This window comes from Dasypus novemcinctus, chromosome 8 (genome assembly GCF_030445035.2).
Source record: "Dasypus novemcinctus isolate mDasNov1 chromosome 8, mDasNov1.1.hap2, whole genome shotgun sequence".
NCBI classification, from domain to species: Eukaryota; Metazoa; Chordata; class Mammalia; order Cingulata; family Dasypodidae; genus Dasypus; species Dasypus novemcinctus.
In genome coordinates, this window is record NC_080680.1 from 41,760,323 (window position 1) to 41,784,128 (window position 23,806).

The following is a 23,806-nucleotide window of genomic DNA, read 5'->3' on the forward strand; positions in this document are numbered from 1 at the left end:
ATGTTTTTACTCCTCTTGGAGATGTACCTGAAAGTGGAATATCTGGGTCATATGGTAACTCTATGTTTAATATTTTGAGAAACTGCCAGAGCATTTTCCAGAGTGCCTGAACCGTTTTAAAATCTCATCAACAAGGTATGAGGACTCCAGTTTCTCCACATCCTCATCAACACTTCTTATTGCCCACCTCCCCCCACCTCTTTTTGAAGGCATTGTAGTGAGTGCAAAGTGATGTCTCCTTTTGGTTTTGATTTGCATTTCCCAGGTGGCTAATCAAGTATCTATTTCTTATTCTAGTTTTTCTTGTGCTTTTTTAAATGAAAAAAGAAGATGCTGCAGGAAATCAGGAAGAACAGTTAATGCTGGCTGCTCTAACTTCCTCTGAGTCTTCATGCTTCATTGCATCACAATGCAAGGGGCCACCATTAACATGATTGTGCCTCAACCATTTTCTTCCATCCTTGCACTCACTCGCTGTTCAGAATCCTGGAAAGGAGAGATGATTTTCCTACCTTGGTTTATGTGCTCACCCCTCTATTTGAAGTTCTGTGTAAACAGAGAGCAGTGAGTGTGAGCATCCTGAAAGAAAACTGAGGTGCACTTGGGAAGGAAGAATGGATGCCAAAGTTGGGTCTAGAATCCAGGCTTCCTACCTCCCAGGGTCAACTGTATTGCCAAAGTTGGGAGTCAAGCCAATCATGTTAGAAATCTCATCATGCAGGGATAGTTCATAATTATGCTCTAGCACACATTACAAGTTTTCTTTTAAAATTATAAGGTTTATATTTTACCACAACAAAATTAAGAAAACAGTGTGCTACTGGTCTAAGGAAAGACAAATAGACCAATTGAGAATTAAAAAAATAAGCCCACATGTCTACAGCCAATTATTTTGACAAGAATGCCAGGTCTACTCAATGGGGAAAGAATTCTCATCAATACGTGATGTTGGGAAAACTGATATCCACATGCAAAATAATGGAATTGGACTCCTTTCTTATACTATATACATAAATTAACTCAAAATGTCCAACATCTAAATATAACAGCTAAAACCATGAAGTTCTTAGAAGAAAACATAGCGGAAAATCTGCAGGACTTTGTATTATGCAATGGATTCTTAGAAAAGCAACAGACACATGAGCCACAAAAGAAAAAAAATAGATAAATTGAACTTCCTTGAAATTTAAAACTTTTGTACTTGACAGGACATTATCAAGAAAGTGAAAACACAACCTACAGAATGGGAGAAAATATTTAGAAATCATGTATCTGATAAATTTTAATATCCAGGTTATATAAAGAACTCCAACTCAACAACAAAAAGACAACTTAATAAAATGGGCAAAGGACTTCAATAGAAATTTCTCAAGAAAAAGTTATGCAAATATCCAATAAGCACATGAAAGATGTTCAACATCAGTAGTCATTAGGGAAATGCAAATCACAACCACAATGAGATACCACTTCATACTCACTAGGATAGCTATTATTTTAAAAATGTAAAATAAGTATTGGCAAGGATGTGGAGAAATATGAACTCTCATTACTTTGTTGGTAGGAATGTAAAATAGTGCAGCTGCTGTGGAAAACAATATGGTTGTTCCTCAGGAAGTTAAACATAGAACTATCATATGACCTGGCAATTCCACATCTAGGTATATATCACAAAGAATTGAAAACAGGGACTCCAAAAGATATTTTTATACCAATGTTCATAGCAGCATTATTCATAGTAGCCAAAAGGTGGAAGCAACCCAAGTGCCCATCAACACATGAGTGGATAAGCAAAATGTAGCATATATGCACAATGGAATATTATTCAGCCATGAAAAGCTCTGATATATGCTACGACATGGGTGAACACTGGAGACATTATTTGAATGAAATAAGCCAGCCACAAAAGGACACATTTTGTATGATTTCACTTATGTGAAATACCTACAATAAGCAAATTCATGGAGACAGAAAGTAGATTGAGATTACCAGTGTGTATATGACTGTGTGTGTTGGGGGGATGAGGAGTTACTGCTTAATGGATACTGAGTTTCTGTTTAGGGTAATGAAAAATTTTGGTAGTGGATGGTGGAAATGGTAACACAATATTGTGATTGTAATTAATATCACTGAATTGTACATATGAAAGTGGTTAAAATCAGAATATTTGTATTGTATACATGCTACACAACAATTTTTTAAAGTTGTAATGTTTAAAATGTATATATCCCCTTGTTTGATACACAGCATGTTTCAAATATATATTCCCACTTGATCCTTAGTAATCTGTTTGTGGTCATATTCTCTAGTGATATGAATATTGTACACTTCTGCCTCATTGTGATTTAAATACATTTTTTGTGAACCAGCCTGAGAATCCAAGTACCGACAACTAATTTAATGAGAAAATGTGTTCTGAGTTTCATACAAAGGTTTGACAAACAAGTGCCCAGGAATCAACATATTTGTTAGCTGGGGTATCTCTTGTTGGCAGGCTTGTACCAGCAGGTGTGCATAGATGACGGAGAACAACTTTCTCTCATGTGCCTGGTTCTAGGATACCAGGGATATTGGCTGAGGGTTTAGCAATGTCTATATGGGTGACACAAAGGGTCACTCCACTTGGAGCAGTTTTGAAGAAATATAGTCCTTCGGAATTCCAGGTGAATCTAAGGTGCTTGAAGAGTGATAGAAGTGTCCCTATAACATTTCTCTTGTGTTTTCTGCTCTGTAGCATTCACTGAGCAGAAGGGTTCAGCAGCTTGAAATGAGAATGGCTGGGTCAAAATGGCAACTCAGTGTTTAAAGAGCTCTGCTGGTCTCTGTCTAAATGGCCTCAGGCAGAGACAATTCCTCTGGGGCCCTGGTAGAAGGAGCCAAAACCCTGGATTTTTTTCTTGAGTTCCAAACTCTGCTTCCTCCTCATGCCATCATCCTTTCAATATTAGACAGGCATTCTGGCCTCTGTGAACTTTGCAAGTGTATGTATTACCAGGAAAAACTACAGTGTCCACCAACTGTTCACTGAGAATGTTTTGGTCTCTTCTGCCCATAGTCCAGCCAGGGCAAGGTTTCCATAACAAGATATCAGAGACTGCATTTATAATTGTGATGATTTTTTTTTTTAATCAGTTCATTTAGATTTTTCTGTTTTAATCCAAGGTATTCTTCAGTGGAAATAAGGAAACAGTTTACTCTCCCACCAAACCTTGGCCAGTACCATCGACAGAGCCTAAGTACCTCTGGCTTCCCTTCTCTTCAATTAGTAAGTATGAATTACAGGTTTGATTAGAGGGGGGTGAAGTGCAGGGTGCCCAGCTTCTCCCTTTCTTGCCTGATTCTCCTTCCATCTTCCCACTGCCATCTAATACTCTCCAACTGTGAACTGCTAAGGCCATACCTGACAACTGGCATCAGACATTCCCTTTTTCCCTCCTCCAGCCAGGGTTTACTGTGTATACTGGTCTCCAGGGCCTGTTGCTCTATGTCTCTGGACTTCGTGGACTTCTAGGCAATTCGATTTTATCCAAAGTATGGTTATTTGGGGGATGGGGTGCACTAACCTTACCACCATTTGTGGTATACTTTTATTGGGAAAATGTATTCCAAAATTCCAAAAGCCAAGTTACGAACCTTTGTTTTGAAGAATTAACCTTTTTTTAGGTATAATTTACATACAACATTCACTCATTTTAGGTGTATCATTTGATGAATTTGAGCAATTCATAGCTGTTTAACCTCTACCACAATTAAGATATGGAACAGTTTCTTTACCCTAAAATTTCCCCATGTCCCTTTGTAGTCTTCCATCCCCTTTTGTCCCCATAATTTTGCCTTCATATAATTGGAATCATATAGTATGTTCAAGCCTTCATTTTTGAAACACACTCCCCTTTTTAAGTCAGAGATTGCCTATATTTTTATATTAATATCAATTGTTGAATTAGTGTGCATATATGTGTTATATTATTTGAGGGCTAAATATGCCATGGGGGTAAATCTGACTTAACTGAGATGGTTTGTAAAACTAGAAGTGAGTGTTCACTTCCTTTGTGAGAGAGCTGCAGTTAACATTGTGCTCACTTCCTCACATAAAGCACCAAGGCACTTTCTTGCTCTTGTGGTTATCTTGAGGAGGTTAGGCGATTTTTTCCCCCTCACTTATTACTTCAAAACCACTTCTGCTCTTAGAAATGTTGTAACCTTCCACTCTGTTTCCTGTGACCGCCATTTTGCCTCCTGTAACAATTTACACGCCGTGTAACTGTGTCTTTCAAAGGTATGTTTACTGGAGTGATTTGTGGTTATTTCAGTAGAATAAATTGTGTGTTGTGTCAATAATGAGATGGATAGTACTGAAAAATGTATAACACCTTTAACTGCAAGAGGTAACTCGTGATGGCATTTCTTAAAAAAAAGTCTATTCATGACTAGTGGTTTGCTAGACTGACCTTTTTTATTTGCACTTTTCTCATCTGTTTCAACATTACAGATTATACTAAAAGCACCTCACGTGCATAATGTCTATTTTTTCAGATGAATTAGATAAGTGTTAAACCAAGATAAATTAGATGTGCTTTTTGGTTTAATTTGGTGCTAATATATCTTTCCTTGAAAACCAAAATTATCATATTTTAAAGTTTTCTAATTACTAACTCATGTTGTACTCCAAAATATATAAAATATAGTAAGAAAGTGACTGGATGCACTTTTATATTTTAAACAAGAGGGATTGGTCCTCAGTGCTTCACTTTTTTTGTAAATTGCTTTGCTTTTTTGGCAAGTTAAGACCCCAGCTTTCTGCAGTGGCTGTCTTGGGAAATAGTGTGGATATCACTTTTAATAGGTTTAAGGAAGTTTAACTAAGAGGTTGTAACCCCTCCTTTAGATGTCAGCTTTTATTTTATGTTGCCGCCTTAAATTTTTTTCAGAAATCCCTTTTTATTTAAAGTGACCAACAAAAATTTGTTCAGTATATACAGGTATTATTTTGGTAATTATGTTGCTTCATCTGTAGGTTTTGACGAAAGTGAATTTTGATGAATTACTTTATTACCTAGATAGTAAAGTTATCATGTGGCTTAACTACCCATTTTCTAACAGAAGATGTAGAAGAAGTAGCAAACTTAGTAAAAGTGTTCAACCGTACAAGAGTCTTGTGTTCCTACCTGTCATAATTTTTTCGTGGTTCTATTTGCAAATGAATATCCTTAAAATTCCACTTTAGTTTCTCTACTGTCTTTTTCCAACTTTCTACTCCAGCTTCAAAACAGTCTGTTGTGCTTGTTCCTTCTCCATGTGGGAGCCAGCGCACCCTTACTTGATTCCTTTTTTTTTTTCAATAGATGATCTGCTTAGGAAATCTCGTCACTCTGATGTTTACCTACTTGTCGTGTCATGTCAGAATGAAGGGACTTTTTTTTCCCTTGAGTACTCTTCCCAAATGAAGATTCCTCTAATAAAAATCAACTTTCCCTTTACCTTAACATATATTTATATTTATATATATATAAAGTCTATACTCTACTGTATGTTATTTAATATATATATCATACCCACACCAACCGTCCCCACAAGAATGAATACATATATATTTCTTTTCATAGGAAGGTGGTGAAACATTTCAGCAAGATTTATTTCTGGCAAAGCAGAGAAGTAGTTTATCATCTCAAGACTCTCAACCTGAAGGGCAGCTTTAGAATATTTTTCTGAAATGAGAGGCCATAGACTCGTCATTATATTGTTGGGCACATGAAAAATAAGACCAAGTGCATGCTGACTTTCGTTCCTTTTACCTTTGTTTTTATAACCACTATTTCAACAACCTCGTGTGATGATACAAATGAGCTCCCATTTCCTGATCTGCAAAATGGCTATAATAGCTACTCCCATTAGTGCTGCCAGAGGATTATATAATTGATGCTGTGCAAATAGTAGCTAATACTGTCTTATATATTCTGGCAGTAGTGAGACACTGGGAGATTAAAAGAAAAAGATGTATAGGAGATGGTTTTGGCTCTGAAGGCTTTATGATCCATTTGGGAAGACAGATCCATACTGACTGCAAGTGTAGTACGTGTTCAGAATAGAGAAAGATCCATGAGGGATTAAGAGAGAATGGCTTTATAGGGGTGGCTAAGAAGACTTAGCCCAGGGGTTCCTAATCTTTTTTGTTCCATGGACCCCTTTGCCAGGCAGGTAAAAACCATGGACCCCTTACTAAATCCATGCTATACTGTGTATTATTTAATAAATAGATCACACCCATGCCAACGTGTCCCCACAAGAATAATTTTTTTTTTGAACTTCAATTCAAGCTCTCGGACCCCGGTTAAGGACCCCTAACTTAGAGGAAGGGTTCTCATCCCTGGTAGCACATTAACCTTACAACAGTGACCTTTTAAAACATACTTCTGGTCAGTCCTACCCTAGAACAGTTAAATCAGAATCCATAGGGTGTGGTCCAGGCATCAAAGATTTAAAGTTCCCAGGGGACTCTTAACAGGCTGCCAGGGTTGAAGATCATTTACAGGACCTACGTAGGGAGGGGCACTCCAAATAGGGGAAAGAGCATAGAGAAAAAGGTTATTTGCTGTCTTGGATGCTCTCAATTTCAGAGTGCATGGTAAGCAAGGCCTTTTGCTAACACTAAGGGTATATCCTTATATAAATATTAGAAGTTTCTGTCATAAATCTGATCAACCAAATAAGAGGAAAGGTAGTGATTGATGTTTTTTGGTTTTGTTGGGATTTTTAATTTTAGCTCTAATTGTAAATGTTAACTGCAATGACTAAGTGGATGCATGTTTTTGTAGTAGAGTTATTAATTTTGTATTTTTGTAGGTGAAGGGGACCCACGTTTTCTAGACTTGATGATAGACTTGCCCTGGGTCTGTATGACACTCCCCCCAGGGTCCTTTGTCATGTGTGCCAGAGAGAGTGGCCCTGGATAGTCAGCACCCCTGTGTGTTGACTTACTCATTGGCCTTGACATGCTCCATTGCCTGAGCCATGTGCACAGGGTGGCCAGAGACCCTCTGATGCCAGTCTCCTTTGTATGCAGACAACTTTAGATGATGTCTTGGTTAAAATGAAACTCTAAATCATTAAAACTATTTTCATATTATTGATAGTGGGAAGGGGAGTAGAAATGTGCAAGAGACGAAGGCACTAGAATCTAGGCTCTAAGATATACTATTTGACACACAATGTAAATGATTAAAAACCTCAATCTAGATTTTTGTACAGAGGAAAATCCTATTTTAAAAAATGAGCATATGGGAGCTGATGTGGCTCAGTGGTTGAGTGCTGGCTTCCCACATACGAGGTCCTGGGTTCAATCCCCAGCCCTGGTATCACCAAAAAAAAAAAGAGAATAGAAAAGTTTTGAAATGGAGTAGAATGAATCAGTTGGATCATAACAATCCTGGCTGGGAAAAAAAGGATGTAAAAAGCTACATCCTAGATATACCCCAAGCCATGGTTACATGACATATTTGTATATGTGAAAATTATATAAAAAAAAGAAGTTTTGAACCTTAAAAGGCATTCATTTCATGTTATGTGTTTAGGTTTCTGTGCAATAAAGAAATCTTTTTTTTTTTTTTACAGCTAAAGATGTTCTAAGTAATGAATCACATGGTAAATATGGTCCTCTTTTATTCTTTTGATTCTATTGTTCTTTTGTGCTTCATTATTTAAGGAGTTGGGCGAGAGTGGATTTCACTTGAGGGGTCACTATGGAAAATGAAAATTTCAATATAGTTTCATGTGAATTCACAGCAGAAGATAAAATGAAAGAGTACAGCCTGCATGTATAGCTGGAGTTTCATGTTTGTCACTGTAAAGCAGGTCTTTGGTAAAAATAGATTTCTGCCTATAATGGCATGTCAGCACCTTCCACTCAGTAACAGCAATTGAAGATTGCCATAGGTAGAGGCAGGAAAGCATTGTTTAATCTGGGCGGCGAAGTACTTTGAAATCACTGAGGCCAGAAGAATCTTACTGCCCTCAGGTCTGTTTGCTTAAAAATAGTAGAGGATGGTAGGGTAGCTGATGTGGCTCAGAGGTTCAGCACCAGCATTCCACATGTGAGGTCCAGGGTTCAATACCTGGTCCCAGTACCTCACTAAAAAATAAAATAAAATAAAGGATGGTATTTTATAGCTAGGGGACTGGATGAGATTATCTGGTGTCAATGTAAATTGAGAAGAAAAGATATTCTATGAGTGAACCCCCGGGCACTGCAGAGTAGGAGGAGAACCTAGAAAAAGTGGTATTCCAAAGATCAAGTAGCTAACCATCCTGATTTGCCCAGAAGTAAGAAGTATAGTGGTACATGGGACTTTTAATGCTAAAACCGGGAGACTGGGACACACTGGGATGACTGGTCACCTCCTTGTGAAGTGTCTCTAGAAGGGGAGAATGCTCAACTGTGTCAAATGCTGTAACTAAACAAGGACTGAGCAGTGATCATTGAATTTGGTGACATGGAGGTCTTTGATGACTATGACAAATCTTTGATGACTATGAAAGTCAAGTAGACATGAGGACGCCCCTATATGGGGGCAGTGCCGCTGCTCCTCAAGAGGTCGTTCCTCTTTCTCAAGCCCACCCGAGGGACATGAGCTTTCCGCACAGTGTATGATCAGGATCAGGTCCCTGTTTTCCAGTATCCTTAGTTGGGACATGTTGTCTGGATTTTTCATTTCAATCTCTTATCAATATGCTATCTGTATACTGCACTGTGTTAGGAGATGTGTCGGTTAATTTTAAACAGACATGGGTCTGGTCTTGTAAGAATTTACACTTTAGGAATAGATTGAATCCTATGCCATGTCAGGAGAATCTAGTCTTTGACATATGTTAGAGAAGAAAGAAAGTCTCAAACTTGCTTAATTTAAAAATTGAATGTTTGACCTTGGATAATTTAAGCTCTTCGTGTATTTATAATATTTTTTGTGTTTCTACTCTTCTATTGATGAACCAAAAAATAAAGTCTGCACACATCTCTGCTAGAGAGGTATTGAAAAACTGTTTGAGGGCAACAACTGTGTCTTCTTAGCTTAGTATTTGACCACTGTAGGACCTCAGCGGGTATTTGTTGAATGAATGAAAGTTGATAAATCAGTTAGGGTTCAACCAGAGAAGCAGAACCAGTAATATATACACGTGCATACACATTAAGGAGTTTATTACAAACAATTGGCTTATGTGCTGAGGGGAGATGGCTAAGTAAGTCTGATGTCCATAGGGCAACCATGCAGCAAAGAAAGATCATAAGCAGGCGGCAGCCCCATGGGCATGAGCTGGAGCTTAGAGTCTCTGAACTCAGAGAAGGCATATGCCCTCTTTTAAAAGGCTTCAAACTGATTAAGTCAGGCCCACCTAGAATAATCTCCTTTTTGATGAACTTAAAGTCAACTGATTAGGGACTTGAATTATACTGGTGAAATCCTTCTACAGTAGCACCTAAATTAATGTTTGGCTGAGTAAGTGGAAGAGGGTGTGCGTATTCTACAGATTGCTGCCATTTCCTTTTTGTCCTCTAACTCATGCAAGAGAAAACTTTTGTAGCCCACCCTATGTGGAAACATCCTAGAAAGGGAATTTGGGGAATGTGGTTCAGCCTAGCCCAGCTAACACATCACACAGGCATCATAATAGGTAAAAACTGGTTCAGGATAATTTGTAGTCTTAAGTACTTTCATCCATGTAGAAAAGGAGTTTTTGTTTTGTTTTTTATTTTATTTGAGGTTTTTTTCTTTTATTACTTTACTAAATCATATACAAACTATGATCATTCATGGTAAAAAAGTGACCTTTTTGGAATTATTTTGATCATATCTTTTTATCTGGTCTTTGGACCCCACTGAATAGGATTCCAAATATCGTTTAAAAGTAGAGAAAATAAAACAGTCCATTTACATGTTTGGCTTTTAAACTTCCAAGGTCCCAGGTCCTGCCATAGAGACTGACCTTTGGACTTTCTCCCACCCAACTCTAATCCCAAACTTCATTCCCCAACAAAATGCAATATTTTTTTTTCTCTTTTTGCTAAATCCACTTGTATGTATGTTTATGTGTATGTTTTGATTGTCTCACAGTCAACCTCGCTCTTGAGATTAAAACTTTACATAGTTTAGAGAACAGAAATCTGTTTTTGTTCCTGTCGATTATTTGGATTTGCTGAGCTGCCTGGAGCCCTATTTAAGAGTACTTTTTGTAATCTTATTTCCTTTTGCCTCTTCCACAGCACCCACTTGCCGGTGGCAAGACATTTCATCACATTTGGAGTGAACAGTTTCCTCTTTTGTTACTTTCATTATAGATTGGGTTGGGGAGACAAATTATTAAATGCCTACTTAATGTGCAGTGCTAGAACTGTACTCAGGAATTCTACCATTGTTTGTGTTTATAGTCTATTCGGCCCTGGAATATATTCCAGACCTCAAGAATTTGTGGCCTAATGATCAATTGTTTTTACTGCTCTTGGCACATTGCCACACAAATTGTGCCTAGTGACAATACTATCCTCTTTATTATATTCCCCACTCAAAGACAGCATTATGTATGTGTGAGAAAGTGGCAGGCGTTATCGTCTCATGGTTGACTACGGCGCGTGCTCCATGAGCTCAGCTACCTGTCCTCCAACCCTTATGCCTGACTCACTGGTTCACGTTCAGTAGATGCTCAGCTGATAATTGCTGAAAGAGGAAGTCAGCCATCCTTTCTCCCTGGATGTTGGAGACAGCTGTCCTTTAGGTAACAGGTGCTGCTGTCAAAAGGGGTTTTCACCATTTGTGGCTTTGAATTTCAGGAACATAACAGGTATTACATTTTTTTGTAGAACGGAATTTTTTCTCTTTAGTCATTTCACATAAATGCCATTTCTTCACAGAAACTGCTACTTATTAAGTTATTAGCACAACTGTCATATTGCTCCAAATCGTGTTTCATATCATTGTAAAGTGTATCTTCCCACTGCTTGAGTAATTTATATTCTTCCTAATGAATGAAAATATTATTACTTTGAGCAGCCAACCTTGTGAGAGGCTGAGCGGAACTCATGGGTAGTGTTAAATGTATTTGTTGACTTTCTTCCAAACACTTTACTCTTGCCTTGTGTTTTAATTATTTCAGGAAATACACATTCCCTAAAAGCCCACAGGAAAACACAATTACAGTCATAGTAATTGAGAATGTGAGCCTGCCTGTGTTTGAATTCCGGATGGGCTATTTCCTAGCTGTGTAACTATGGGCAAATGACTAAAATGTCTAAATTTTAACTTCCCATCCTGTAAAGTGAGAATACTGATAATAGTGCATGCCTCTAGTGAGTTCAAGTAAGAATTAAATGAGATAATGTGTAAATGACCCAGCTCAGTTTCTTGGCACATTGTAAGTATTCAATAATTATTAGTTCAATGCATATAAACTTTACAGTAAGACTCTTAAGTATGCAAAAAAATGCCGTTTTCCTCATTTCAAATTGAAGTCATTTTAATCTGTGACTCTGAAAGCTCTGTGCCAGGTGGTGGCAGGGGGTAGGCAAGTCTGTTTTTTCCATTGGCTTGGTCTTATGTAGGCATCTGCTGCAGATTTATTTGTTCTGTGCATAGGTGATGACTCTCATTCCCTCCGGCAAAGTTCAACTTTGTCCTTTTGGCAAACTCACTCTCCAGCCTGAATCCCCCACACAGGCTGATCTCCAGCTCCCTTGGCCCCAGCTGGGTCCCAGTCAGAACCAAGGGAAGCTTCCCCATCTTCTCTCATGCCTCTTAAGAGTTGTGTCTGGGGAGCAGCAGCATGTCTTTGCCCTGCCCTCCTTAAATATATCACCTTCTCTTCTGCCCCCTCTTTCACTGCTGGTATTAGTATTTGGCAAATTCACTGCCTTCAAGAATCCCAGACAGAAAGTAGCATGTATGTTTGCCCAATTCCCTGTTTCATTCCCACTCCCCAGTATAAGTGACTCACGTCTCCACCACCACCAGATGACAGCAACGGTGACAGCAACGGTGGGGGAGAGCACAAGGCAAGCACATTTGCATTCTCTAATCTCACTTCCTTTTGCTTCTTCAACAGCACTTTGTTCCTCCTCTCCAACATGGAGCCCTTACGTCTGGTCTGGGTATATGGTTTCAAAGTGATGAAAAACCGGTTTTGTTAGCACTTCCTTGGGATCTGTCCTTGTTTCACATAGGCAGTGTGAGTCAAGAATCCGGGGTTGTTTGTTTTGTTCCATTGGGTGCCTGGCCCCTCAGGCTGATAAATCTAAATAGCCTGCCATAAATGAACACTCCATAGAGCTGCCATTATTATTGTTATTATCACTACTATTACTACATAAATCTACACTTGTTTTAAGTGATTCTTTTACTTCCTTAAGGCAGTGGTTTCTAAGTCTTTGGATTTCTCAGTCAAAAATATTTTATTTTGCTTGACTGAGGACTAACAAAGGGCTAGCATTAGGGTTGCCAACTTTTTATTTTATTAGTTGAAGAAAATTATTTTTAAAATTATTATCTACTTCTATCATTTCTTTTAACCCCTCGTTCTCTGTTAGTGGAAGGATATAACTGAAGAACAAGAATGAACTTTTAAGCATGTAAATTTAGCCATAAGAAAACAGCAGATTGCTCTAAGTTTGCTCATTTTGCTACAGTCCAGTGAAAATTTCTTCCAAACTATCACCAGTCAGCCAAGCAGCATGTGGAAATCACTGCCTCAAGGGTGTTTCAGCCACTGAGTCTGGTTCAGTGTCAGCTGTGATTACATAGAAATGCTTTAGAGAACTAGCATATAGGATAACTCAGGCCAAAGGAAACACTGTGCCTACTCAGACAGAAGTGTCGAGTTCGCTTGAATTTCTGGAAAATTGCCTCTATTCGCTAGGCATTGTATTTGGGTAAACATAGCCTCAGAGAGCTTTTGCAGGAGGAATTATAAAAAAATTCTGTGCCTTGTGAGCTCGTTTTGAATCTTCTCAGGATTCCTCATCAAGATGCAATTAAACAGAAAAATATTCTGCCTTGGGGTATGATTTTAATTACTCCTCATGTTATGACTTGACTTTCCATTGCTGCCTTTCTCTTTCTTTATCACTGCTCCTGTGTTTGACAGCTCCTTCACAGAGTCACTTAGTTTTACATTAAGAGTGAAGCACTCTTGGAGTCAACAGGGAGGGTATGGTGACAATTCAGTGTTGCCTTAGTGCTTTCCCTTACAATCATTCGTGTGAGAACTTCTTTTTTCTTTTGTCTACCTCTCCAGCCTCAGTTTTATGACCCGGTGGAGCCGGTGGACTTTGAAGGACTTCTGATGACACACCTGAACAGCCTGGATGAGGAGCTCGCCCAGGAGCTGGGAGACTTCACGGAGGACGACTTGGATGTGGTATTCACACCAAAGGAATGTAGGACTTTGCAGCCCTCGTTGCCGGAGGAAGGGTAATTCTTTTCCTAAAATGTAGATGGGATTGTGGCTGTCACGACTGCTACATAATGGGGTAGAGGCCCAAATTCTCATCTTCTTTTAAAAACAAACAAAATCACTCAGATCCGAGAAGGCTGGGCGACTCTATGGTACTATTACATAGATGTAAATAGTTGTGCCAATTGGTTTGACTAAGGGCTTTGAAAAGCCCTGTGGGGACTAAGCCCGTTAAAGAGTTACAGGGTATGGAATGGAATGCTTAGGAGAGATCTAGATGGTGGGCTCCAGAGCCTGGGTACATCACCTGCTCGTGACCCAGGGCAAGTAACTTCACTTCAAGAGGCTTCAGTTTCTCCCTATGTAATGATGTCAAGATTTTTCATGATACTCATTGAAATGCCTCCATTCAGAGGCATTTTAATTACCTCCACTTGAGAAAATAGATCAAGTTGTAAACATAAATCCAACACACAGTTATGAAGCACTGACTATGTGCTGGGCACTGAGATACAAAGTCCCTGGCCTTGGAGAAAGTTTGGCGGAGTGGAAAAGCAATGGGAAAAGTTCTATAGAGTGAATATGCAAATAGCTGGGGTTTGAGTTTCTACAGCGGAGTTAGTCTATGCATTCATAAGGGGGGGGGCATTAACTATTAGTCTCAAAAAATGGAATTATATCTAAACAATACTCCTTATTGCTTCATAGTATAAAAACCAGGGTTTCTTTGGAGGTTTATTTGCACTTATGTTAAAAACAAAATCAAGATTCACATCCTCCTGAACATTTGCATCCCCATCTTCCCCAAAATATCTCAGAAAAGAGATTGCAAAGGCAGCCTTTATTGGATTTTATTTTGTCACAGTTTAAGGGGGTTGGATGGCAGTGATGTGGTATTATTATGACATTTTGCTCTCTTGTGCAGACAGTTCTCATTCACATAGGAGAGCTGGCCATATGCTTCACTCTAACATTTTGCAATACTCACTTCCCAGAAAATAAACACTGTGATCCTTGGGAAACATTTTTCTGTGTTTTTTTTTATTCAAGTGTGACTTTAATACAGGTAATGTGTTTTATTTTTACCTATGGTAGAAAATAATTTAATTTTTATTTCTTTATGTAAAAGTTGATGGTTAATTGTCATCAAATGAGATCAGAATTTGGAAAAAATATATTAAAAATATTTACAACAAATTTAGATATAGAGGAAAATTCTTTTTGAAATTCGAGAGAGGAGGTAATTTTTCCTTAGCATCTGTTTTTGGAGTATAATATTATCTTGTCACCAGAATTCATAGCTAACCCATCTTTCTGATGACTTTAATACAACTCCTTCTGCTTCAATTATTGCCCAGAAGTCTTCTGTACAATTAAAGTACAGGCAGGTAACATCATTAGCGTGTATAAACACCAGCTGATTCCTGTCAGGCACCTGTGCCTGGCCCAGAATTTTGCTTTGAACTGAGATGGCCTGGTGGTCGGAAGAATGGGCTCTATAGGTGAACTTCCCAGGTTCAAGTCCCTGCTCTGTCACTTGCTAGTGGAATGATCTTGGACAGGACCCTTGTCATCTCATTCTTCTGCTAAATAAGAATTATAACAGTGCCTTCCCTATAAGGCTGAATGAGAATTAACTCAATCAATATACATAGAGTAATTCGTACCTAGTGTATAGGAAATTGTACAGTGGTATGAAGTAGCTTTTATTATGTGCCAGGCATTCTTCTAAGCATTTCACACACTAATCTATTTAATTTTCATCTCAACTCTAAAAAGTGAGTTTTCTACTATTAATATCACCACTTTAAGTTTAGGAAACTGAGGCACAGAGCAGTTGAGCGACTCACCCAAGGCTGCATAGCTAGCAACTGATAGAGCTGGGATTTCAGCTCATAGCTCAGAGGCACATGCTTAACCTCTACAGCATTTCACCTAAAACTAACAGCAACCCCATGAGGCAGGTACTGATCTTATCCCCATTTTATAATCAAGAAAAATAAGGTGAACATTTAGACACATTTATCTCTAATACCCAAAATTGCAAGTAACAGCAAAAAACTTTGCTACTGGGGAAATTAGTTGTTTCTGATTTTAGAACTCTGAAGCACTTAAGGAATAGATCTCAGAACACACACCTAAGCAGATAAGACACAAACCACCCTAATGAATAGTCAGCAACCAAAGCTGGCACCTGCCAACTCCGGGAAGCATAAGACAAACTGTATTTCTTCATGGTTCTCCAAAGGACACCACGTTCGTCCTAACAAGGTTGCTCATGAACAAAAAATATTTCTAAATCACCCCTGTGAGAAATATGTATTTATACTTAGTTTTCTTATTTTGTATTTGATTAAAGCTAGTTCTACCTGTCTGGTGTCAGAATGTCTTCAGGAATAGGTATAGTTTGACATGATTCTCTATAATAAAGAAAACCCACAAAGTATAGAATGCTGACGTGTTTGTCTCATCAAAGTACATTTTTTTGTTGCCTCAGGAATACTTCAGACACTTGAAATGAATGAGTATGAACACCCTCAGATTCTCAAGTGATATGGGTTTGAAAGCACATTGCTCTCCCTGGGCATGATAAGAGATTATTTTGTTGTTTTTCCCCAGTAATAACATGCTTTTATTTCATTTCCCACCCCGTTAGGGTTGAACTGGATCCTCATGTCAGGGACTGTGTTCAGACCTATGTTCGTGACTGGCTCATTGTGAACCAGAAGTAAGTTACATTTTAAAAATCTTACAAATGTTGTCATATTGCTTTTTATATTTTAAAAAAGAGCCTTTGAAGAAACAGGTGAAGTCCCCTGTGTACCATACCTTGACCTGTTCTGCACTCTCTCTCCTGCCTCAGAGATAATCACAGACCTGAAATCTTTTGTGTCATTTCCATGCAGACTTTGAACTTATATCTATGGATATATGTACCACATACATTCCTAAAGAACAGCTGATGGTTTTCATGTTTTCAAGCTTTGTAGAAAATGCATCGTAGCTTGTGCATCATTTTACAACCTTTTTTCCAAACTTGTGTTGAAAGTTATTTGCTATTTTACTTTTATTGTGGTAAGACCTTTTTCTTTTCTTTTCTTTCCGATGAATTCCTAGGGAAAAACGAATAAGTGAATTGGAATTTGGCCTCAGTGTCAAAGGTAGCATTTAAATTTATGACTAAGAAATAAATTACCTGCTAGCCTTGTTCAGCCAAAAGGGCCTTTATCTCCTGGTCTATTCAAATAGTCTCTGACATTGTTCATAACTGTTTTCTGTCTCCACGCCACTGACCTGGACAGCTCTGTCTAATGAGAAACATCTTAAACACATGAAAATGCTCAATCTGTCTGTGTGTATGTGTCGGGGGGTAGCAGAGGAATATCTGGGGAGTAGAAGACACATCCCACTAGAGAAACATCAGAAAACCTTTGATGAGACGTGTAGTTTGGGGAACATCTCTCGCCAATACTCCAATACTCCATAAGCATGGCTGTTCTGTATGAAAAGTAAAGTAAATGTGAAAGCCATGGGGATTGGACTTTATCCAGCTTCTGGAAGTGTGCCACTGAATTTGTGCTGGTGTTTTCTGGAGTAATGTCAGTATGCATACCATTTTCACTAACTGAGAAAGTGAAAGCATAGCTTGTAAAATATAATTAAGAAAAGAGAAAGTTAGATGCTAATCCATCATCTGTTTCTATGTGAATGGAAACTCAGTATGCCAGGCAGTCAAGTAAGTTTATGCTTTGCTGGTAATAAATAAAAGATTTCAGAACAAGCTGTGCTCAGCCTTTTAAAAGCTATAATTAGAGGTACTTTCTGGATGTTAAGATTCTAAAAAAATCTGAGAAGAAACAATAAATAGAAAGGTCTGTTTTACTACATTTGGTTGTCAGAATTATTTTTATTTGGGACACTGCATCTTTCATTCCCATAGCAATGCCAGCCCATTGGAATTTTTCTTTTCTTGATCTTGCACTTTTTTTTTTTTTAAAGACTCTTTAGAAAACACATTGTAGAAATTTTAGCAATATAAGAAATCAAAAGAAGGAAGTAAAATTCACTCAATTTTACTGTGTTAGATAATCACAATTAATATTGAATGTATAGCCTTTGAGTTATGTTTCTTTGATATATATTTATATAAAAACAAAATCAGATTATAATAATATTTTGTAGCATGCTTTTTCATTTTTCACAGTAAGTGGTGATTATTTCTCTTTGCTATTAAATATTCTTCTTCAACATAATTTTTAATGGCTACATAATGTATTTGTAATGAAATTCATTTAACCAATTTAAAGATTAGATGGATCCTGTTTTCCAGTGTTATACCCAAATACTGTAGCATCCTTTTAGCTAAAACTTTGTGCACATCTATGAGTTTCCTCCTTTGGAATAAATTCCTGTAAGAGGACTTGTTGTGTTTAAGGGTATGCACAAATGTAAGGATTTAGGGGTAACATATCAGAAAGGTTATTAATAATATATGCATAAATCCTCAAGAATATTGGATGTTATCTTTTTTTGAGATTTTAAAAAATGTATTGAAGTATATCACTCATACATAAACATACATAAGCAATAAGTGAAAAGTAATAGTAGTGAACTTAAAAAACAAACATACATAACATCATACAGACAGAACTCTCATACATTACCTTACCACCAATATCTTGCATTGCTGTGACACATTTTTAACTAATGATGAAAGAGCATCCTTGAAATATTACTGCTAACTAAAGTATATTACATTTGTTGTATTTTTCCCCAACCTACCCTATTATTATTTTTAATATCATTTATACATGAACATACATAAATAATAAATGTGTAGTAAAAGTTGTGAACTTACAGTACAAACATGCATAACATCATACAGGGGTCCCATACATCAACCCACCACCGACACCTTGCATTGTTGTGAGACATTTGTTACAAATTATAAAAGAATATCATCAAAATCATACTCCTAACTATAATCCATATCTTACATTTGGTGTATTTTCCCCCAACCCACCCTATTATTATTTTTTAGGATATATTTTTTATAGAAGTTGTGAACTTACGAAACAACCATGCATGTGCAGAATTCCCATACAACACCCCTCTATCAACACATGACACCATGGTGGGACATTTGTTACAGATTATGAGATGTATCATCAGACTATTACCACTAACCATGGTCCATAGCATACATTTGGCATACTTTTTCCATACTCCCCTATTATCAACACAGTACATCTTTGGCATAGATGGATGAATATTACTGTATTGCTGGTAACCACAGTCCATAACGTACTCCACTTGTATTTTTCCTATGCTTCTCCACATTCCCACCACTCTGCAATAGAGGTACACCTGCTCTAGCTCACAAAGGACACTCTTGTGTCTGTACCATCAATCACAATTCTCATCCATCTCTGGGTTTACTATGTTATTCAGTCCCTACATTATTCTCTAGCTTTCTTTCAATTGACATTTACATCCCTAGACTGCCTTTCAAGACACATTCCCATTTATAAATCAGCTGTTTTATACTATCAACTGTATACATTTCCACACTTTTATAGTAAAGTTAATTAAAACTTCTTCATACATTAAGTATCAGTAGTCCATCTCAGTCCTCCTCTTATCTCCGTTAAGAATCCACCGCCTACCCACCAGGTCTTAAAGATGTTTTCCTACATTTTCTTCTAGAAGCTTTTTGGTTCTTGCTTTTATATTTAGGTTTTTGATCCATTTTGAGTTAATTTTTGTATAAGGTGTAAGATAAGGGTTCTCTTTCATTCTTTTGGCTATGGATATCTAGTTTTCTCAGCACCATTTGTGGAATGGACTGTTCTGCCTGAGCTGGGTGGGTTTGACAGGCTAGTCAAAAATCACTTGATCATAGATGTAACTAAGGATCTGTTTCTGAACCATCAATTTGATTCCATTGGTCTATGTTTCTGTCTTTATGCCAGTACCATGCTGTTTTTACCACTGTAGCTAGGTAATAGGATTTAAAGTTAGGAAGTGAGAGTCCCCCAAGTTGGCTTTTCTTTTTAAAATGTTTCTGGTTATTTGGGACCCCTTACCCTTCCAAATAAATTTAATAATCATGTTTTCTATTTGCCTAAAAATGCTAGTGGACTTTTTATTGGGATTGCATTGAATCCATATATCAATTTCAGTATGATTGGCATCTTAATGATATTTAGTCTTTTAAACCATAAGCATGGAATGTTCTTCCAATTATTTAGGTCTTTTAAAATTTCTTTTAACAATGCTTTGTAGTTTTCTGAATACAAGTGCTTTACATCATTGGTCAAGTTTATTCCTAAATATTTGATTCTTTTAGTCGCTATTGTAAATGGATGTTTTTCCCTGACTTCCTCCTCACATTGCATATTACTAGTGTCTTTTAATGTCTGTTTCATCTGGTGATTTAAGTTTAGCTACTCTGGGTTTTGTTTTTGTTTTTGCTTTTGTTTGGCTACTGCATGCATGGAATATCTTTTTCCAGTCTTTCACTTTCAATTCATTGTTTTCCTTGGGTCTAAGGCGAGTTTCTTACAGACAGCATATAGGTGGTTCATATTTTCTTATACATTCTGCCAGTTTGTATCTTTTGATTGGGGAGTTTAATCCATTATAATTCAGTGTTATTACTGTAAAGGCAGTTCTTATTTCACTCATTTTAACCTTTGGGTTTTATCTGTCATAGTTTATTTTCATCACTCTTTTAAGACTTTTAGTTACTTTTACTGATATAATCTTCATTTCTAGACCTTCTTCCAAGCCTCTCTCTCCTGACTTTTCTTTTCAGGCTGTAGCACACCCTTTAGTAGTTCCTATAAGGCTGGTTTCTTTGTTATCTTTGTTATCTCAGTTTCTGTTTGTGAATATTCTAAAGTCTCCCTCATTTTTGAAAGACGGTCTTGCCAAATATAAGATTCTTGCCTGGAAGTTTTTCTCTTGCAGTATCTTAAATATATCAGATCACTCTCACTTGCCTCCATGGTTTCTGATGAGAAATCAGCACTTAATCTTATTGGGTATCCTTATGTGTTATGCATTGCTTTTCTCTTGCTGCTCTCAGAATTCTCACCTTGTCTTGGGCATTTGACATTCTGATTAGTATGTATCTTGGAGTTGGTCTATTCAAATTTATTAAGATGGGAGTTTGTTGTGCTTCTTGGACATATATATCTATGTCCTTCAATAGATTTGGGAAATTTTCTACCATTATTTCTCAAATATTTCTTCTGCCCCTTTTCCCTTCTCTTCTTCTGGGACACCATGACTTGTATGTTTACACGTCTTTTGCTGTTGTTTAACCAAGGTGCCTGAGATGTTGTTAAATTTTTCCATTCTTTTCTTCATCTGTTCTTTTGTATGTTTGCTTTCAGAGGCCATTTCTTCAAGCTTACCAATCCTTTCTTCTACCTCCTCAAATCATCTGTTATATGATTCCAGTGTATTTTAAATTTCATTTATTGCGCCTTTCACTCCCATAAGATCTGCTATTTTTCTATGTATGCTTTCAAATTCTTCTTTGTGCTCATCCAATGTCTTCTTAATATCCTTAATCTCTTTAGCCATCTCATTGAATTTATTGAAAAGATTTTTTTTGAACACCTTTGATTAGTTGTCTCAACTCCATTGTGTCATCTGAAGGCTTATCTAGTTCCTTCAATTGGGCCATATCTTCCTGTTTCTTGGTGTGGATTGTAATGTCTTGTTGATGTCTTGGTATCTGGCTTACTGCTGGGTGCAGTTTCTCTCTTTAGTTTAGGGCTTTCTTGCCATTTCTCACTTGCTGGTTGTGTAGTAGGAGCTGTGGATGTAGCTGGTGCTGTAAGCTGTGGAGGCTCAAGCTGCCTGCATTGCCCCCAGGGACCAATGAAGCTTCTCCCACGTTTCTCCTTCACTAGGGGTAGGGACAGAGGTTATAATAATTGAAGTGCAAGCCTTGACTATAGTTGCCCAGAGAGACCGATGAAGCTTTAAACCCCTTTTTCCCCTGCTTAGGGTAGAGATGGAGTTGTAGGGTTATATGTAAGTCAGCTCAATTTAGTAATCAGAAGTTGAAGTCTGTGGCCAGCCGTATCTTCTTCCCCTGTTTTTGGGAATTGGAGCTCCCAACTGCAGCCACAGAACAGCTCCTGGGGTGGGTTGTGCTGCCAGAGTAGGATGATCAATGGCTGCCGTGGTGTAACCTGTTTTTTCCCAGAGAGGCTGGCTTAAGTCCTCCAAGTTTCCTCCCTGCCAGAGGTGGGGCTGGATGTTAGGCTAGAGCTGTAATCTGATCTGGATGGAAAGAAGCTGATCCCTAACGGCACTGTGATTTTCAGTCAGCCCCACTTCCCCTCATGTCGGGGACGGAGTTGAATTGGTGGGTATCGCCCTTTTTCCGACTTGGACAGGTTCAAACTTTAGCTGTTCTTAGGATTATACTTTAGCCAGCCGAATTTACTCTTCCTCTCCCATTTTTGGGAGTGGATCTGCCAATTCCAGTCATGACATAGCTCCCAAAACGGCTTGTGCCACCAGTGGAGATGGGCACTGGCCTCCATGACATGGAGAGCTTTGCTCACAAATCTTCTCTCTAGATGGGCCGTTTCCTCCTTCCATTCTTTCAAGGATGTTGCAGGATGCTCTTCTGGTCTCCTGGAGCCCCCAAACAGGTGCTTCAGCTAGCTCTGGGTGACTACTAACTGCCCTGTAGCACAAGTTGACTCATGGAGCTCCTTACTCTGCCACTACCTTTCTGGTTATCTGTATATTATCTTTTAATAAAATTTCTTATTTTATTTGTCAAAAGGTTTCCTTTTAGCTTTGATTTAACATTTTGTTTGATTATTAGATTATTAGATTATCTTTTTTCTATATATTTGTTGGCCCTTTGTAATTTTTCCTCTGCTTATTCATGAAATTTGTACATTTCTATTAGTGTATTTGTCTTATTTTTTAGGAGAACTTTATTTATTAAGGCTATTATCCCTTTATATTTCATATTTTAAATTGTTTATACTTTGTAGCATTCAGCATTATATATGTAATCAAATCTATGTTGATATTGTCCTTTATGATTTCTGCTTTTGGTGTCATGCTTAAAATTTAATTCACAAAAATAATATTATCTTCCCAGTAATTTTGGATTAAAATATTAATCCAAACCTTTAGCCACTTGTTTCTTCTGTTCTCTTATGTGTCTCCTTTTGTTTTTATCTCTTCTGTAGTGACAATGATTATCCATATATTAATTTTTATTCTATGCAAGTTTTTATGTTTTATTTTCCATTTAAAAAATATCAGTTTTGACTTTATATTGGGCATACTACAAGAGGTGGGGGTTTCCATTGGACTAATTTTCTGCACACTTGTGTGATGGAACTTCTCCTCCCAGAAGTCAGCTACTGGACAGTTAGAGGTGTGCGACTTCTAAACCCATTGTCAATTTCTGGCAAACCTTGACTAGTTCACCCCTGCTTTATTAAGGAAGCATCTTCTTCTACTCCACTGTTTGATTTTCTGGTACTCTGTACATGAAAACTATCGTTCTGAGCACATATGCCTCCCAGGAAATTTTCTATCTGCCTGTGCATCTATATATTTTATTTGTGGGGAGAATACAATGCACAATTGCCAGACACTCTTCATCTGCAACCCTACGTGCATTTTCTGCTCAGTTGTTTTCTAAGTTGTTTCTACCTGGTTTCAGAATGATAGTAGAAGAGGAAAGACAAGAGAAGGTGGTGGTTTATATGGCTGAGGCCAGATGGGTCCTCTGAGTGACTCCATAGAGCAGCCACTCCAGTGAAGAAGGAGAAATTAGATTGCTGGTTAGTATAGACACCAACTTCCCGGAGACTGGCAGGTGGAAAGGCACGTAGTGCCTCCCTATCTTTATTCAGTACATTTCTCTTTGGGGAGACAAAGTAACACAGATCCTTGTCTTTCCAGCTCCACCTGATCCACAGAGATTCTATCCAGATTCAGGCATTAAGTTATTTTTAGTTCTGGTGACTTTCCCTTTTTTTTCTGTGTCATCATAGGTGGCTCACTGGGAAGTTGGAGGAGGATACAACAGGGGTTTCTAGTCAGTTGTTCATTAGTGATTAATTAACACTTCTGGAACATTTTATTTTATGTGCCCAAAATGCATGCATATTATGAAAAATAATCAAGAAATATAGAAGGGTATTAACTAGAAAGTCTCTTGCCTCACTACCCTTTTGCCCCCTGCTGCACCGTTCAACTCACTCTTCAGTACATGAAGGTCAGCTGGGTAGCCTCCAGCTCTCCTTTCCATGCCCTCGCAAGTGAATTTGTGAATATTTTATCTTTTACAAAAATGTGATCATAGTATATGTTGTTCTGC

At 37.8% G+C, this 23,806-nt stretch overlaps 1 protein-coding gene across 3 annotated transcripts in view; it reads left to right on the forward strand.

Annotated features, from left to right (window-relative positions):
* Positions 1-23,806, forward strand: part of DOCK8 (dedicator of cytokinesis 8) — a 246,921-nt gene that overhangs the window by 51,687 nt on the left and 171,428 nt on the right. The window contains exons 2-4 of one of the 3 annotated variants that reach the window (XM_058301712.2): positions 3,160-3,262; positions 13,273-13,448; positions 16,088-16,159. In XM_058301712.2, coding sequence (XP_058157695.1) covers positions 3,160-3,262; positions 13,273-13,448; positions 16,088-16,159 — 351 coding nt within the window. Of the gene's footprint in view, positions 1-3,159; positions 3,263-4,140; positions 4,277-7,600; positions 7,639-13,272; positions 13,449-16,087; positions 16,160-23,806 lie in introns of those variants that run through there. The other 2 variants (XM_058301715.2, XM_058301713.2) reach the window with 2 other exon arrangements.